The following is an 18,657-nucleotide window of genomic DNA, read 5'->3' as shown; positions in this document are numbered from 1 at the left end:
TAAACTAACGAAAAATAAAGCTTCAAGCACCGAAGTTTCCAAGCAACACAGCAGTAATGACTTTATGAACTTCTTCACTTATAAGATTGATAATATCAGGGACAAAATTATAACTATGCAACCGTCTACTACAGTATCGCATCAGGCAGTGCATTGTAGTCTCCCTGAGGAAAAAATTGATTCATTCGTTGCTATAGGAGAGGAAGAATTTACTAAACTCATTAAATCATCTAAATCTACAACATGTATGTTAGACCCTATACCGACTAAGCTACTGAAAGAAATACTTCCAGAGGTCATAGATCCTCTTCTTAATATCATTAATTCGTCTTTGTCTCTAGGATACGTACCAAAAAACTTTAAGCTGGCTTTGATTAAACCGCTTGTTAAAAAAACGCAACTTGATCCTTCAGAATTAGTCAATTACAGGCCGATCTCGAATCTACCTTTTCTGTCAAAGATATTAGAAAAGGCAGTATCCTCACAACTGTGTTCCTTTCTTGAAAGAAATGATATCTGCGAGGATTTCCAGTCCGGATTTAGACCGTACCATAGTACCGAAACAGCTCTCGTTAGAGTCACAAATGATTTGCTCTTATCATCCGATCGTGGTTGTATCTCTCTATTAGTGTTACTCGATCTTAGCGCTGCATTTGACACCATCGACCACAACGTTCTTTTAAATAGATTAGAACATTATGTTGGCATTACAGGAAATGCACTAGCATGGTTTAAATCATACTTATCTGACCGTTATCAGTTTGTAGCAGTAAATGATGAGATGTCTCATCGATCACAGGTTAAGTATGGCGTACCACAAGGCTCAGTATTAGGACCGCTGCTGTTCACTCTGTACATGCTACCATTAGGAGATATCATTAGGAAACATGGAATTAGCTTTCACTGTTATGCTGACGATACTCAGCTCTATATTTCTTCAAAACCTAACGAAACTTATCAATTCACAAAATTAACGGAATGCATAGCGGATATAAAAAATTGGATGACTTGTAATTTCCTACTTCTAAATTCTGAAAAAACAGAGTTTCTAATTATTGGACAAAAAACTTCCTCACGTAATAATCTAGAATACTGTCTAACACTTGATGGCTGCTCTGTTAAGTCTTCGTCGTTGGTTAGGAACCTGGGTGTGCTCTTTGATACCAATCTTTCATTTGAAAGTCACGTGTCTAGTATCTGTAAAACTGCATTTTTCCATCTTAAAAATATATCTAAATTACGTCATATGCTCTCATTGACAAATGCGGAACAATTAGTTCATGCGTTCATGACCTCAAGGCTAGATTATTGTAATGCTCTACTGGGTGGTTGCCCTGCACGCTATTTCACGCTATATTAGCCCAGTTCTGTCAAAACTGCACTGGCTCCCTATTAAACATCGCATAAATTTTAAAATATTGCTGATTACTTACAAAGCACTGAATGGTTTAGCTCCGCAGTACTTGAGCGAGCTCTTAACGCATTATAGTCCGTCACATCTATTACAATCTCAAAATTCCGGCCAGTTGATTATACCTAGAATATCAAAATCCACTGCTGGCGGTAGATCCTTTTCCTATTTAGCACCAAAACTCTGGAACAGTCTTCCTACCATTGTCCGGGAAGCAGACACACTCTGTCAGTTCAAAGCCAGATTAAAGACACATCTCTTTGACCTAGCTTTCACATAATACATTATAGACTTCTATAATTTAATGTTATGCTGCATAGATTAGGTCAGCCGGAACCGGGAACACTTCCCAAAAATCCTGATGTACTCGTTACATCATGAGAAGAATGGCATCTACGCTAATTTTAGTGTCTGTGTTTATCCCAAGGTTTTTCCTGCAGCCTGCCGGATCCAGGCCGTATCCAGATCTGACGAAGGACCTTCACCTGGACCGATGACAACGCAGTGCTGAAGTGCCAACTAGTCTCTCCCTATGGAGGATCCCACTACCACTCTACAGATAAGGCGTTGTCGGGAAAATTCGTCTTGCGGTCCTACCCCAAAGCAACAAATAAAATAAAATTCCTTATCAAAATTTATAAGGAAAGACAAGTATTTTGTTTAGGCTTGGCTTGTAGGGAATTCCAAACCTGCGTATATTCTAACGCACATAACTATAGAACCCATTCTAAATGCGCATGTGACCGCCATCAGCGTTTCTCACAGGTTCGCGTTTAAAGTCTGTGTAGAGAGAATGGTGTCGTCTTAGCGGCCCCTAATTTAATAACAAATGATCATTGCGACGGAACCAAATCAATTAAAACTAACTTTAGATGGAAATAACTTAACTCTGCTGTAAAGCCGAAACAATCTCTGTTACCTTAAATTATACGCTTATCTCTGTAAAGCTGCTTTGAGACAATCTACATTGTTAAAAGCGCTATATAAATGAAGATGACTTGACTTGACTTGACTATTTCGTTTATTCTAGGGTGCTCAGTATCATCAAGGACTTTTATGATAAAGGATTATTTTATCCTTTTCAGAATTGTCAGAAAAGTTTGATCGTCCTAAATCGCATCTTTTTCGCTTCTTTTAGATCAGACATTTTGTACAAAGTCAGTTTCCCCAGTTTTCTAATCTTCCTCCTGATTATAAAATGGACACCCTTCTTTCTCTTAGCTCAGACAGAAAAGGGCTAATCTCTGTAATTAATGCATTGATAGATTGATTAAATCCTGACCCCTCTATTTGACTCAAAAATACTTGGGAACAAGAGCTGGGGGTCATTATACTTGAAATAGAGTGGGATTATAAAATAGATTTAGTACATTGTTCCTCTATATGCGCCCAGCACAGCTTTATGCAAAGCAAGATTCTTTATACATTACACCAATGCCACACTACACTATTTCACTACACTATTGGCCAGGAGGTTCATTCTCTTTAAGTGGAAAAATGCATGCCCTCCTTCATATGATAGATTGATAAAAGAAAGATCTTGTGTTTAAAGCTAAAAAAAAATCTTTGTAAGGGTCTTTAAAAACCTTTCATAAAACATGGAAACCTTTGTTAAATGATATTGATATCATTGATCTCGCACTTGAAAACGCAGACGAGGATTAACTATATATATATATATATATATATATATATATATATATATATATATATAAATTATCCTTTTCTTTATATTGCATTGTATTTTATTGTGTTGTACACTTATTGTATTGTTTAACTATTACACTTATAGTATTTTTATTGTCATATGTATTGTATTGTATGTGTACTGTGGTTGTACTTGGGACATTAAGAACAGAGGGGAGAAAAGTAGAGCTGTGGTTCATTTAATTTTTATATATACAAGATGTTGTATCTGCACAAAATGCCAATAAATATATTTTGAAATAAGAAAAGTCGGGGAATGTGCACATGCGTCACCCCACTGGACCTCACCTAACACAGGCCCCCTTACAGTCATACTACATAAGTTGCAAAACTGTTTTACTGATGAAATCTGTGTGTGCGTTTTTATGGGAGAGTGGGATAAAGTGAATAATTTATTTTTGTAGGAAAATCATGGAAAATGGTTTGTGATTAATATCCTGTTGTATGTTATATTTTCTTTGTCTTTGTGGGTTTTGGTTCTTTTGCTGTTGTAGGCTGTCAGGACCTCTGAAATAACTGAAATCATTTTGCAAAGTGATATGGAACTGTAATGCAGTCAAGACCTGCCTAAAACTACTTTACCAGTGCGTTTACTGTAAATAATTGCACACCTTATAATGTTCGTCAGCCAATCAGAATGAAGCATTCAACAGCCCTGTAGCATAACTAGAGCTAAACCTCTGTAAATTCTCAATAAGAAATTTTGTAAATGTAGTAATATGAGTAATAAGTGAAGGTTGAAATGCTGTTTTTTGAGTGTTTAATCAACTCTTCATGCTCTACATACTTGAGTTTATCCAGTCTGTAGTTTGGATCCTCCAGTTTATCAGTGAGCAGCTTGACTCCTGAATCTCCTGGGTGATTGTAACGCAGATCCAGCTCTCTCAGGTGTGAGGGGTTTGAACTCAGAGCTGAAGACACATAACCACAGCCTTCCTCTGTCACCATACAGCCAGACAATCTACAAAGACATACAGCAACAGTCCACATTACATTAGTTTGGCAATCAGACGTTACTATCACACACTGATCTTGGCTGCGTTTCCCAAAATAATGTAAGAATAAATGATTATTTTTTTCAAAATTGCATTGTTTGAATTGAAAATCTATAATTTACATTTAGACAAGAAACATTAACAGTCATACAAATAACAGTGAATGTGTATATATTTCAAAAGTTGCAATGAATTATAGTTGCTACTAAATTCTTAATTTCCCTTAAATATCTTCAAAAGATTTTTTTTATCTGTTTATTGAACTTTTACAATAATACCAAAATACATATAAAGGAGAATATTGAAAAATATATGAAGCTCATAACATCTCTCAGCCAGTCATCAACAGATGGAGGGAGATTTTGTTTCCATAGCAGAAGAATGCGCCGTCTAGCTAATAATGTTGAGAAGGCAAAAGCCTTTGCAAGATTTCCAGACAGAAATAAGTGACATTTTTGGAGAAAGTCCAAAAAGTGCAACCAAAGGGCAAGGCAGATTCTCTTTGTAACTAAAGACAAAAAATTAACGATTTATAGCCAATAAGATGTTAAGGATGGACACAACCAAACCATATGTAATAAATCAGCAGGGGCCTGATGGCAATGATCACAGAGAGGATCAACACAGGCACTTTTGTCCAGTTAATTCGATGAATACATTTTAATTGGATAAGACTATGATAAGCACAAATAAAAGAGGTATGAACACGGGACAGGATCTGGTTCCAAGTCTCCATCAATAGTGAGGCATAGATCCGACTCCTACGGTTGTCTAATAAAAGAGAGAGAGGAAGTGGAGATGGAGGAAATCAGCCTGTATATCGTAGACAATGCACTCCCTTTATCTAAGGCTACTTCAAAAATCTGATCAAGCGAAGATTTTGGTGGAAGATTCAGAAAGTCAGGGAATGAATTTAACAATATTTCTGAGCTGCAAATATCTAAACAATTGTGCATAAGAGAGAGATAATTTTTGTTTCAATTGTAAAAAGCTGGAAAAAACATTACCAATGTAAATATCATTGACAGCCGAAATTGCTGCCCTCTGACAAATATTAAATGCTTTGTCATTAAGTCAGGGGGGGAATAAAGGGTTACGGTTTATAGCTGAAACCACTGACAAACGCTGAAGGCCGAAATGGGTTTGGAATTAGGACCAAATCCATAAAGATTGCTGGACAATAGAATTGGCGTAAGGACAGAGCGAGATGGCAGTAAGAGGACCACACAATAGTGCGGCAGGTGAGACTGGGGAGCAGGAACCCTCTTCAATACCGACCCAAGCCGGGACCAAGTCACTGAGCCCGAAATGACTCTGAAACCAGAACAATGTAGAGTGTATATTTGCTGCCCAGTAGTAAAATAAGAAATTAGGAAGGGCAAGCCCACCCTCAAGCTATGGTTTCTGAAGTATTTCTCTACGGATTCTGGCTGGTCCTTTGTTCCAAATAAAAGATGAGGTGTTTTGATTTAGAGTCTTAAAAAAAGATTTTGGTATACAAATTGGGACACATCAAAATAAATACAGAAATCTAGTAAACCCCCTGGGGTCGGCGGTATCGCCGGCGATACCAGCTCGCTTTTTTTCTTATCAGTTAAAAAGAAATTAATTTTGCTCTGTTGACTTTGATATTACAAACAAAAGTTTCATACATCAATCGATTCTGTTAAATGTGTTTTATTTTTGTGTATACTCATAATAAAAACAAAGTGTTGTGCTTTTTGTCAAATAAAGAAAAATAAACGTGATGCGAGTTCTGCCTTCTCTCTGTCAGTGTAGTCCATTCTGAAACACGTCCGAAAATGAACTGTAACTCAGCGAATACTCAGTCAAACAGGCATAACGCAAACAGGCATGAAGCTTGAATTCTCTTCTTTTACATGAAGTACTTTATATTAAAAAAAAATCTTGTGAAATCTGTATTACAAGAGAGCGATTCCAGTCGAGCTCATTAGAGCTCATTCAAAAATAATGTGAGCACGCCCCGGAGAGCGCACGCTATTCAAACGCAAATGTCTGAGGCAAACCACGCAAACCTGTGAACGCCCCCATATCAGCTTGAGAAAACACAAGTTTATTCAGATCATTACTTGTTTACACCGTCTCGCAGCGCTGTGAGGAATAATAATAATGGAAAATGTCCCTCAGAAGTGCGGGTATTTCGAGGAGCAAGGATCCGACTGAGCTAAGGAATACTGTAGTAAGTTTTTTTTCCTTCTCAAGTGAATTGGGTTTCTGTTTAGGAATGAATGAACGGCAGAGATGCGCGCTGTTTACCACAGCTCGCAAAAAGACAGTTTAAATTTAAATCGCGTGTGTGAATGAATGATGATGTTTTAGCAAACTGTATTGCTATACTGAGATGAGGAAAAATCGACTGAAATATGTTGAAATAAAATGTAGGCTATTTGTATAAGCAACGTATTAAACTGCAAATTAACATTTATATGCCCTGATATTTCATAAAAACAATGTTACAGTCAGGCGAAATATGAAAGACAACATTTTGTTGACTATATTAGGGTACAGTTTTTACTGTAGAATATACTGCCTCGTCAAATTTTGTTTAGCAATTTCTGCCCATATGTTCTATATATAAATATATAATACTATTTTTGTTCAAAATAAAGTCATAAACTAAGATGTTCCAATGTTGGCTATATTCAAACTAATGAATACATATGATAAAATGTAGGCCTATAATAATTTTTTTACAAAGAAAGAGTATACTTGAAATATTGTTGAAATTGTAATTATTGTTGTAATTGTAACCTTTTTAATAAAATAGCAAAAGATATTTACAAGATAGATGTAAGCAAAATCTTAAATGGTCAATATAAGTCTTTTTCTAAATATATCTTTTGTTCTTGCATTGTGGCTCAGTCAGTTTCACACCTGAATGAATGGCTAATTATGCAGAGTGGGTGGGACATTGTATTCTCAGGTGTAAACCAATCCTCGTTCACGCCCCCCCTCGCATATTGGCTTTCCAAGCAAAACCTGTCTTATGCTGCGTTCACACCAAACGCGAAAATGCGTCTGGCGCGAGTGATTTCAATGTTAAGTCAATGGTAAGACGCGTTTACGCGCGTCTGGAGGTCTTGCGGCGCGAATGAGGCGTTTTGCGCGGCGCGGTAGACGCGAATTCGCATCATTCGCGCGTCTAGTTCGCGCGAATGACGCGAATTGAGCGTCTGGCGCGTTTCGCGCGTCAAGCGCGAATTGTGCTTTTTGTGCATCACGCGTTTGACGCGAATTCGCGTCTGCCGCCCGAGTTGAAAAATCTGAACTTCTGCGTCAATTCGCGCCGCGTTAACCAATCAGGAGCCTGCCTGCTTGCTACTGTCACGTGGTGAACTGACAGTTTAATGTTATTTTATGTTTGGTCTCAATAAATTATTTAGTAATATGACTAAAATGCACAACAAAGCAAATCTTTCACATAAAAACTCGATTTCAATATGAGAGATAGCCTACTCATTTGTATTGAATGCTATTTATTCCATATCTATTCTAGATTAGCCTATATGAAACTTTATTAATCTAATGTAAAGACACCAAACACAATTAAGTGTATAAAAACTTTTCAAAAAAATCACAGGACAGGTTTCACTTTTGGAGGCAGGGTCCATTTATTATCAAAACAAAAATAAATGACAGATTAGGTGCGGGAGAGGGTGAACCTTGCGCCGGACTGTACAGCGCGGGCTCGTCATGCAGAGACCACTCGAGGCCTTATACGGCCTACGCTGTCCTCGTCAGCGTCCTCACCGTTAGGTCCACCAAACCTACCTCCTGGAGCAAATTGTGAAACTCCTGAAACCCTCCGGAGGTTTTGGTGGACCCGAGTACAGCGACGATGTCCCCTACGCAGCTGTTTCTGCTCTCCAGAGCATATACGAGCGGTGACTCTCTCGATTAATGCTAATGCTAATGCTCGATAAACATCTAAAAAAGATGGCCGCCAACAGCTTTCGAAACTTTCGCCCCCGGACTTCGCCTTTGACGCGCGTAAATTTCGCTTCAAAATTTTGATTTTACGCGCGTCAATTTCGCTCTTGACGCGCGAATGCACACAAAGTGGTCACGCGTATAACTAGACGCGGCAGGCGCGAAGTTTGACGCATTTTCGCGTTTGGTGTGAACGCAGCATTACACTTGTTTAAATCAATGTATTGTTTTTTGTGAACGATAAAGCAAGACTATTTTCACATAATTCTGAAGCCAGAACTCAAAGCGACAACATCCATTAGTCAAAAGTCTTATTGACACATATTTAGTATGTGTTTTGTGGTCTTATTTCAGCAACTTTCATTTGTATTTTTTTCAATAACCACACATAAACATTATTCTCTTAAAAATACAAACATCTACATACATTTTGTTCACATATTATGGTAGGCCTGTTTGTGCTATATAGATTGAATTTACACCTTTGCCATTATCATGTTTATAAATAACTGAAAAAAAGCACAAATGTCAGGGCATGTCAAAACATCCCAAGGGCCCCAAAAACACCCCAGACCCCAGAGGGTTAAAGTCAAGTCAAGTCACCTTTATTTATATAGCGCTTTTTACAATACAGATTGTATCAAAGCAGCTTCACATTGAAAAAATTAAAATAATACAACATAGTTTGTTTCTAGAAGAAAATTGCATCATTGTCTACCCTAATAAGGCAGATCAATAATATCGTTGCATATTAAATGTCCCCAACTAAGCAAGCCAAAGCCAAGGCAACAGTGGCAAGGAACCAAAACTCCATCAGGGGACAGAATGGAGAGAAAAAACCTTGGGAGAGCCCAGGCTCAGTCGGGGGCCAGTTCTCCTCTGGCCAACGAGCGAAAAGTGTATGATTATGATCCAGGCAGCATTACGGGTCAGAAGTCAGATTGGTCGTGTAGATGAGGCCGGCACTTCAAGGATGCGTCATGGTTGGGTCCAGGTGCAGATCCACCATCTAGTCTGGATACGGCCGGAGTCCACCTTACTTCAGAAACGGAGAGACTGGTTGACACTTCAGTACTGCACTGTCGTCACGTCCAGGTACAGGTCCTTCATTGGATCTGGATACGGCCTGGATCTGGCAGACTGCGGTAAACCTCGGTATAAGCAGAGAGACTAATATTAACGTAGACGCCATTCTTCTTATGATGTAACGAGTACATCAGGATTCATGGGAAGTGTTCCCGGTTCTGGCTGATCTAATCTATGCAGCCTAATATGGAATTATAGAAGTCTATAATGTGTTATGTGTATGCTAGGTCAAAGAGATGTGTTTTTAGTCTAGCTTTGAACTGACAGAGTGTGTCTGCTTCTCGGACAATGTTAGGAAGACTGTTCCAGAGTTTTGGTGCTAAATAGGAAAAGGATCTACCGCCAGCAGTCGATTTTGATATTCTAGGTATTATCAACTGGCCGGAATTTTGAGATCGCAATAGACGCGAAGGACTATAATGCGTTAAGAGCTCGCTCAAGTACTGCGGAGCTAAACCATTTAGTGCTTTGTGATTGTGGCAGGTCTAATGAAATATATCCTGCCTGCAGGTGGCTGATTGATTCATTTGAGCTCGTCCTATCAGTGAGCTGTAGTAGCGCATATAAATAAGCTGGTTAGAGTGTATGGTGCCATGAGGCACCGCCCCTTCCCGTGTCGTCATTTTCTGTTGTCATTCAGGTATGTTGGGTGTTGTGAGCTGGCCGATCAATGGCATACTGTAGCTAACATTAGCTTATTTCCAGGGCGACATGCAAGCTTTCGCGGCTGGCATTCGGCTGAGGTTGTACCCTTGATGGTCAAAGTATGGTTGTTTATACTTCATGCCCGGAATGCTTAGTTATTGCCGACGCGCACGCTGTCCACCTGATAGATGGGATGAGCCCACATGCATGTTGTCTGCCTGACTGAGTTGGTCCCCAGAGATCGCACTTAAAAGGTATGTAGTTTTAAATTTGCGCCTAGGTTAAATGGCAATCTGTTGAGAGAAACAGTTTTTATTAATGGTTAGCAGTTAAATCACAGAGTTTGTCTGATTGTTTATTTGTAAATTTATAGATGTAGTACGGACCAATGGGTCGCATCTGCACCACCGATTAGTTTCCGTGCGGTTGACTGCGTGGGACTACTTCTGGAGGCGCTGTTGCTTTGCTGCTTTTGCTGTTGCTTTGATCCGCTGTGGACAAAGGACTGAAAACACTGTCCTTTGTGTTTATTTTAGTGTGTGTGCCTCCATGTGAGCCCTTTATTTCGGGGTTGTCTCTGTGTCTTGTGACACCAGGAAAGTTTTCTTTTCATTTGTATTAGTTTTTATTTTGTATTTTGACTCAGAATTTTGTAATATGTTTAACGTGAAACTGAACATCTCTACTCCAATTTCTGTCTCTTGGAGTGACAGTTCTGAGTGTGTTTCAACAGTGACAGTTCTGAGTGTGTTTCAACAGTGACAATTCTGAGTGCGTTTCAACAGTGACAATTCTGAGTGTGTTTCAACAGTGACATTTCTGTTCCAGGAGCTGAGTGCACAAAGCAGGGGCGGATTGTTGGTGGTGGTCTCCCTCACGAGTGTGGTGTGCTGAGTGGTGTGAGTGTGTGTGTGTACTGGTGTGAGTGTATATGCACAGGCGTACGGAAAAGGTGACTTGTCGTGGAGGCCTTATGTGCCCTTATCCACTGCTCTGCCTCGGCTCCTGTCCTGCTGACTCAGGTCGCTCCATGTGTGCTTGTGGAACCACAAAATTGTCTACATTGAGTGCTGTTGATGTTTGTGCATTTTATATTGATTATTTATCTTTAATAAAACAAATTTATATTTTTGTACCCACGTCTCCTGCCGCCTTACTGTGGACGAACCTGTGTTTCCTTAAATAACAAACTATATTTTATTGTCCCTGGCAAGATTCCAGGGTGGCGTAGTCGTTAGCAGAGATCATTTATGCTTAAAATCATTCCATCCCATCCTCGTGCCGCTACATAAGTAATCAGCAATATTTTAAAAATTTATACGATGTTTAATTGGCAGCCAGTGCAGTGTTGACAGAACCGGGCTAATATGGTCATACTTCCTGGTTCTGGTAAGAACTCGAGCTGCTGCGTTTTGAACTAGCTGTAGTTTGTTTATTAAGCGTGCAGGGCAACCACCCAGTAGAGCATTACAATAATCTAGCCTTGATGTCATGAACGCATGAACTAATTGTTCCACATTCGTCAATGAGAGCATATGGCGTAATTTAGATATATTTTTAAGATGCGGTTTTACAGATACTACACATGTGACTTTCAAATGAAAGATTGGTATCAAAGAGCACACCCAGGTTCCTAACTGACGACGAAGACTTAACAGAGCAGCCATCAAGTGTTAGACAGTATTCTAGGTTATTACGTGAGGAAGTTTTTTGTCCAATAATTAGAATCTCTGTTTTTTTCAGAATTTAGTAGTAGGAAATTACTAGTCATCCAATTTTTTATATCAGCTATGCATTCCGTTAATTTTGTGAATTGATAAGTTTCGTTAGGTTTTGAAGAAATATACAGCTGAGTATCGTCAGCATAACAGTGAAAGCTAATTCCATGTTTCCTAATGATATCTCCTAATGGTAGCATGTACAGAGTGAACAGCAGTGGTCCTAGTACTGAGCCTTGTGGTACGCCATACTGAACTTGTGATCGATGAGACATCTCTTCATTTACTGCTACAAACTGATAACGGTCAGATAAGTATGATTTAAACCATGCTAGTGCAATTCCACTAATCCCAACATAGTTTTCAAGTCTATTTAAAAGAATGTTGTGGTCAATGGTGTCAAACGCAGCACTAAGATCGAGTAACACTAATAGAGAGACACAACCACGATCGGATGATAAGAGCAAATCATTTGTGACTCTAATGAGAGCTGTCTCGGTACTATGGTACGGTCTAAATCCTGACTGGAAATCCTCGCAAATATCATTTCTTTCTAAAAAGGAACACAGTTGTGAGGATACTGCCTTTTCTAGTATCTTTGACAGAAAAGGTAGATTCGAGATCGGCCTGTAATTGACTAATTCTGTAGGATCAAGTTGCGTTTTTTTAACAAGCGGTTTAATCATAGCCAGCTTAAAGGTTTTCAGTACATATCCTAATGATAAAGATGAATTAATGATATTAAGAAGAGGATCTATGACCTCTGGAAGCATCTCTTTCAGTAGCTTAGTCGGTATAGGGTCTAACATACATGTTGTTGATTTAGATGATTTAACGAATTTAGTAAATTCTTCCTCTCCTATAGCAACGAATGAATCATATTTTTCCTCAGGGAGACTACAATGCACTGCCTGATGCGATACTGTAGTAGACGGTTGCATAGTTATAATTTTCTCCCTGATATTATCAATCTTGTTAGTAAAGAAGTTCATAAAGTCATTACTGCTGTGCTGCTTAGAAACTTCATGGGTTGAAGATTTATTTTTTGTTAGTTTAGCCACTGTTTCAAATAAATACCTAGGATTATTTTTATTTTCTTCTAATAGGGTTGAAAAATAAGCAGCAGCTTTTAATGCCTCTCTGTAAGTAATCGAGCTCTCCTTCCATGAAATGTGAAATACCTCTAGTTTTGTTTTCTTCCAGTTGCGCTCCATTTTTCTGGCTGCTCTCTTAAGGGCCGAGTGTGCTCGTTGTACCACGGCGTTGGACTATTTTCTTTAATCTTCTTTAAGCGCAGGGGAGCAACTGTGTCTAAAGTGCTAGAAAAGAGAGAGTTAAAAGTTTCTGTCACAATATCTAGTTCTTCTAAGCTATCTGGGATGCTAAGATGATGAAACTGATCAGGAAGATTATTGATAAAGCAATCTTTAGTGGCAGAATTGATAGGTCGAACATATTTGTAACATGGAGTCGACTTTGCAGCCTTGGCTAAATGAAGTTTACACGAGACTAGATGATGATCTGAGATGTCATCGCTCTGCTGCAGAATTTTAACAGCATCAACATTTATTCCATGTGATAATATTAGATCTAGAGTATGATTATGACGATGAGCAGGTCCTGACACGTGTTGTCTAACTCCAATAAAGTTCAGAATGTCTTTAAATGCTAACGCCAATGCGTCTTTTTTGTTATCCACATGTATATTAAAATCACCAACAATTATGACTTTATCTGCAGCCAAAACTAACTCTGATAGAAAATCAGCAAATTCTTTGATAAAGTCTGTATGGTGCCCTGGTGGCCTGTATACAGTAGCCAGCACTAATGTTAAACGTGATTTATCATTTACACTAGATAGTGTTACATTTAGCAACAACACTTCAAAAGAATTATATTTAAAACAAGTCTTCGCAGAAATTCTGAAAATATTACTATAAATTACAGCAACACCTCCCCCTTTGCCCTTCAGACGAGGTTCATGTTTATAACAGTAATCTTGCGGGGTGGACTCATTTAAAGTAATATAATTGTCTGGTTTTAGCCAGGTTTCTGTCAAACACAGCACATCTAGATTATAGTCTGTAATCATATCATTAACAAAGAGTGCTTTTGAAGTAAGGGATCGAATATTCAGCAACCCAAGCTTTATCATTTGTTCATTCGTATTATGTCTGTTTTTTATTTGTTGAACATCAATTAAATTTTTACCCTTGAATGGGTTTAGGAGTTTTTTGTATGTCCTAATTCGGGGAACAGACACAGTCTCTATATGATGATAGCTAGGTGAAAGAGGCTCTATGTGATGGGATTTATCTGACCTTGGTGAGGTGAGACAGCTAGCAGACGGTCGGATTAGCCAGTCTGTCTGCTTCCTGACCTGAGCCCCAGATTGTCATGTTTGAGCTCTAAGACTATGAGCCATATTACTAGAGAGAAGAGCCGCACCATCCCAGGAGGGATGAATACCATCTCTTTTCAACAGGTCAGTTTTGCCCCAAAAACTTTTCCAATTGTCTATAAATTCTATATTATTAAGCGGACACCACTTAGACAGCCAACCGTTAAGCGAACACAATCTACTAACTATCTCATCACTCCTGCGAACAGGAAGGGGGCCAGAGCAGATTACAGTCCTTGACATCGTACTTGCAAGTTCACACACCTCTTTAATGTTAATTTTTGTGATCTCCGACTGGCGGAGTTTAACATCATTAGTGCCGACGTGAATAATAATCTTAGAGAATTTACGATTAGCATTAGCCAGCACTTTTAAATTTGCTTTGATGTCAGGCGCTCTGGCTCCCGGCAAACATGTGACTATGGTGGCTGGTGTCTCTATTTTCACGTTCCGTGTAATAGAATCGCCAATAACTAGGGCACAATCAACACAATTCTCAGTGGGTGTTTCACTGAGTGGGGAGAATCTGTTTGATGTTGTAATCGGAACGGAAGAGCGGTGTTTTGTCCCGCGACTACAGCGTCTCACCGTCACCCAATTGCCCTGCTGCACAGGCTCTACTTCAGCCGGAACCGTGTTATGTACAGAGGTCACTAAGCTAGTCGCATCCAAAGCAGTATCTAAAGCCCTTGCACTCTTACAATTAACCTCGATTAAAGTTTGGATGCGTGTTTCTAGTTCTGAAATCTTCTCCGCCAGCCTAACTATCTCCCTGCATTTATCACATGTAAAACCTGTGCTGGCAGAGAAGGCTATGCTATACATGTTACATGAGGTGCAGGTGACAATAAGAGGAGATGACATGACTCACCGTGTCTGTTGACTGATACTCACCACAGGTTTTTGATGAACTTGTAAAAGGCGCGAGAAAAAAATAAATAAATAAAGAGCGCACAGAAGACGCGAGCGCGCTAGAGAATAAATAAATAAATAAATAAATAAATAAATAAAGAGCGCACGGAAGACGCGAGCGCGCTAGAGAGTAAATAAATAAACAAAGAGCCTACAGAAGACGCGAGCGCGCTATAGAGTAACTTAAATAAATAAATAAATAGCGCACATAAGACGCGAGCGAGCTAGAGAATAAATAAATAAATAAAGAGTGCACGAATGGCACGCTAACAAGCTAGCGTGTTGTGCTAGATTGAAGCTAGTGGTGTCAGGTTAATGTGTGATGTTGATTAAGTTATATTTAGCAGTAACAAGAAATGATAATAAATAATGACTAAAACAGAAAGATACGAATCTTACAGACGCAAACTAATGCAACGCAGCAGCAGCAGCAAGGTAGACAGGAGCAAAAACTTTCATCTTCACCGAATTCACGTGTCCAGCCAATGAAAGGGGAAGGGCCGACCAGTGAGTAAAATCTTTCTGCACTCGTTGGAGGAGCGTGGTCAAATTAGCCTTGAAAAGATCAAAGGACTTCCGTGTAAATATTACTCCTAAATATTTAAAACTATGGGAAGCAACTTTAAACACTGAAGCACTCGTTGGTAAATTAGAAATTGGAAAATTTATTGGATATAACTCACTTTTATTTATATTAAATTTATAACCGGAGAAGAGGCTAAAGGAATTAGTAATTCTCAAAACTTTGGGTAAAGGAACATCCGGATCAGAGATATAGAGCAACACGGGGAAGGGAATAAAGGTAACTTGGGTCCGTGAGGATGTAAACAGAATGATGGCTTACTCACAGAGCACTCTTGTGCAAGGTGTAATTTATTTACAGTGGCAAAAAACAGACAGTCCACAGTGAAATATATATACAGGTGCACACAAAAACCTAAAAAGTACCAAAAATAAATAAAATAAAAATAATGACGAAAAACTCTCCAAAACGTACCCACAGTAACAAGGTTTGCTTGAGGCACCGCAGTTGCACTCTCGCTCTGACTTGGTTAACAAGTCCTGATTGTGAGTCTGGCCTCCCTTTTTATAGGCCAGACTCCGCCTTCTTTAGAAAACACCCATTGAGAGGTAAAGATATATATCTAAATCCTTACCAGTTCATTATACCCACCAAAATGTTCATCAGTCAACATTAAACAATATTTCTCACTGGTAATTATCAAATAAATACATTGTAATAATACATCATTATTAACAACACCGAAACACATAAATACCAAACACTTAGGCTACGTCTACATTAATCCGGATACATTTGAAAACGGCATTTTCGTTTGTAAACGCTCTCCGTCCACACTAGCGTTTTCAAGCGTCTTTGGACGTTTCAGTGTGGATGAGAAACTTTTGAAAAACGCCTGAAAACGCCAAATTCACCTTTACTGCGCATGTGTAAAACCCCACAAATGCTCACTGATATGATTCAGATGGAAAAATAAATAATGAAGTTATCGCGCAATTCTTCTGACAGGATCATTTTATTTAGTAAAATATCTCACCATTCACTGATGCGTCCAGGTCGCACGCAGACACTATGTTTGGTCTAAAACGCGACTGCTCTCATGTATTACCTCAGGACAGCAAATGTGAGTAAATTCTGTCATCTTTGCAGGACTGATATGAAGAGTGTGCAATGTAGAATATTTTTAGCAACAGTGTGAAAGTGAATAGCACATAACAGGCACAATACTGGTATAAACCATAGGTATAAACACGAATATTTATTGGTACAATATGCGTCACATGACTAAATTTACGTCATCGTTTTTAAATCCCTCCGGTTTCACAGTCCACACTACAACGCAAAAACGGCGTTTTCAAATGTATACGCTTTGGAGTGCGTTTTCAAAAAGCTTCGTTTTCCTTAATAAAAACGCCGTCTCAGTGTGGACGGAAGGCCAAAACGGAGAGAAAAAGATGCGTTTTCAAACGAAAACGTATTAGTGTGGACATGGCCTTAATTCACATATAATCCCCCCTAATCACAAGACAATTGTAACAATTTGGCGGCACTGCGCCGGCGCGCCCCAACTATTATGTCATAAGTATCCGCTCTTCATCTGCTCAGTTTGGCCGACGCAGCAGTTACCCGTCGCAAGTCTGACTACGCACATACAAGAAAACAAACAAACGAACGAAGACACGCGAACAAAATACAAGACACGGACGATGTGTGTATGTGTGAAATGATCGGGTATGCTACTGGACTGAAGGGAAATGTGGTGTGGAGAAATGTCCGTGAGCCAACGGACCGGCGTGTGCACCCACGTTGCCGATGACAAAAAAAACATGTGAGGACGGGAATGGAGAGTGAATGGGGTATGTATCCAAGTGTGTTTGTGTGTGCGTGCCAGTGCTGCTCTCTCAGCGGTGACTGTCAGACAGATTTGTCACACTGACGAAGGGTTTGAGGCAGGCAGCCATTATTAATGGAGTCTTATCTAGACTAAAAACACATATCTTTGGCCTAGTATACACATAACAAATTATAGACTTCTATAATTCAATGTTAGGCTGCAAAGATTAGGTCAGCCGAAACCGGGAACACTTCCCATAAATCCTGATGTGCTTGTTAAATCATAAGAAGGCTACGCTAATATTACATACTGAACATATTGGGAAGGAATATAAAAGTTTTATCCAGGATATGAAAGTGTTACCAAAACCGAATTTCTGTAGCACACAGAAAAGGTAATCCCATTCCACCCGATCAAAGACTTTCTCTGCGTTCAGTAGAGCCTCTGATGGGTGAGAATTAGAGGAATAAATTATATTCAATGGCCTTCTTAAATTATGAGACCACCGTAGTCTGTTTTGAATTAAACCTGTTTGGCAGTTGCGTATGATTGCCAGTAAAATAAACTCAAGACGCTTTGGAAGCATTCAGCCAGTATCTTTACATCTCTGTTCAAAAGACTGATTGGCCTGTATGAACCACATTCGTGTGGGTCTTTGTCTTTTTTCAAAATCAGAGAAATACAAGACTGACGAAGGGTTGGAGGGAGGCAGTCATTATTAATGGAGTCTAATAACATGTTTAGGAGCGCATTTTAAATGTTTGAGAAAACATCTTTCTGCACAGGGAACCCATCGGGCCCAGGGGTCTTGCCATTCTCCTCTGTGGAAAAGGATAATTATAGCTCTTCTCTCATTGTGTTCATTATTGTAGGTATGGGCAAAGGTTTTTAACCCTCTGGGGTCTGGGCTGTTTTTGGGGAACTTGAGATGTTCTGACATGCCCTGACATTTGTGCTTTTTTCAGTTGCTTATAAACATATTAATGGCAAAGGTGTAAATTCACTCTATAAAGCACAAACAGGGCTACAATAATATGTGAGCCACGTGTATGTACATGTTTTCATTTTTGAGAGAATAATGTTTATGCATGGATATTGAAAAAACTAAAAACTAAAATTTCTGAAATAAGGCCACAAAACACATAGTAAATATGTGTCAATAAGACTTTTGACTAATGGATGTCCTCGCCTACAATTTTTTCTTCAAAATTATGTGAAAATAGTCTTGCTTTATCGTTCACATAAAACCATACATTGATTTAAATTGATGTAAAACAGGTTTTGCTTGGAAAGCCAATATGCGAGGGGGGCGTGAACAAGGAGTGGTTTACACCTGAAATTACAATGTCCCACCCACTCTGCATAATGATGAGCCATTCACTCAGGTGTGAAACTGACTGAGCCACAATGCAAGGACAAAAGATATATTTAGAAAAATACTTATATTGACCATTTAAGATTTTGCTTACATCTA

General features: G+C 39.0%; 1 protein-coding gene across 1 annotated transcript in view; it reads right to left on the bottom strand.

Moving 5' to 3' along the window:
• Window positions 1-3,161: 3,161 nt before the first annotated feature.
• LOC308695755 (NLR family CARD domain-containing protein 3-like) overlaps window positions 3,162-18,657 on the bottom strand; it is a 30,131-nt gene continuing 14,635 nt past the window's right edge. The window contains exon 5 of the mRNA XM_081373950.1: window positions 3,162-4,079. Coding sequence (XP_081230076.1) covers window positions 3,809-4,079 — 271 coding nt within the window. The 3' untranslated portion in view covers window positions 3,162-3,808. The remainder of the gene's footprint in view (window positions 4,080-18,657) is intronic.

The sequence above is a fragment of the Scardinius erythrophthalmus genome, assembly GCF_964197995.2.
Source record: "Scardinius erythrophthalmus genome assembly, chromosome: 9".
NCBI lineage: Eukaryota > Metazoa > Chordata > Actinopteri > Cypriniformes > Leuciscidae > Scardinius > Scardinius erythrophthalmus.
Note: the sequence above shows the minus strand (reverse complement) of the source record. Positions and strands in the feature narration are given on the sequence as shown.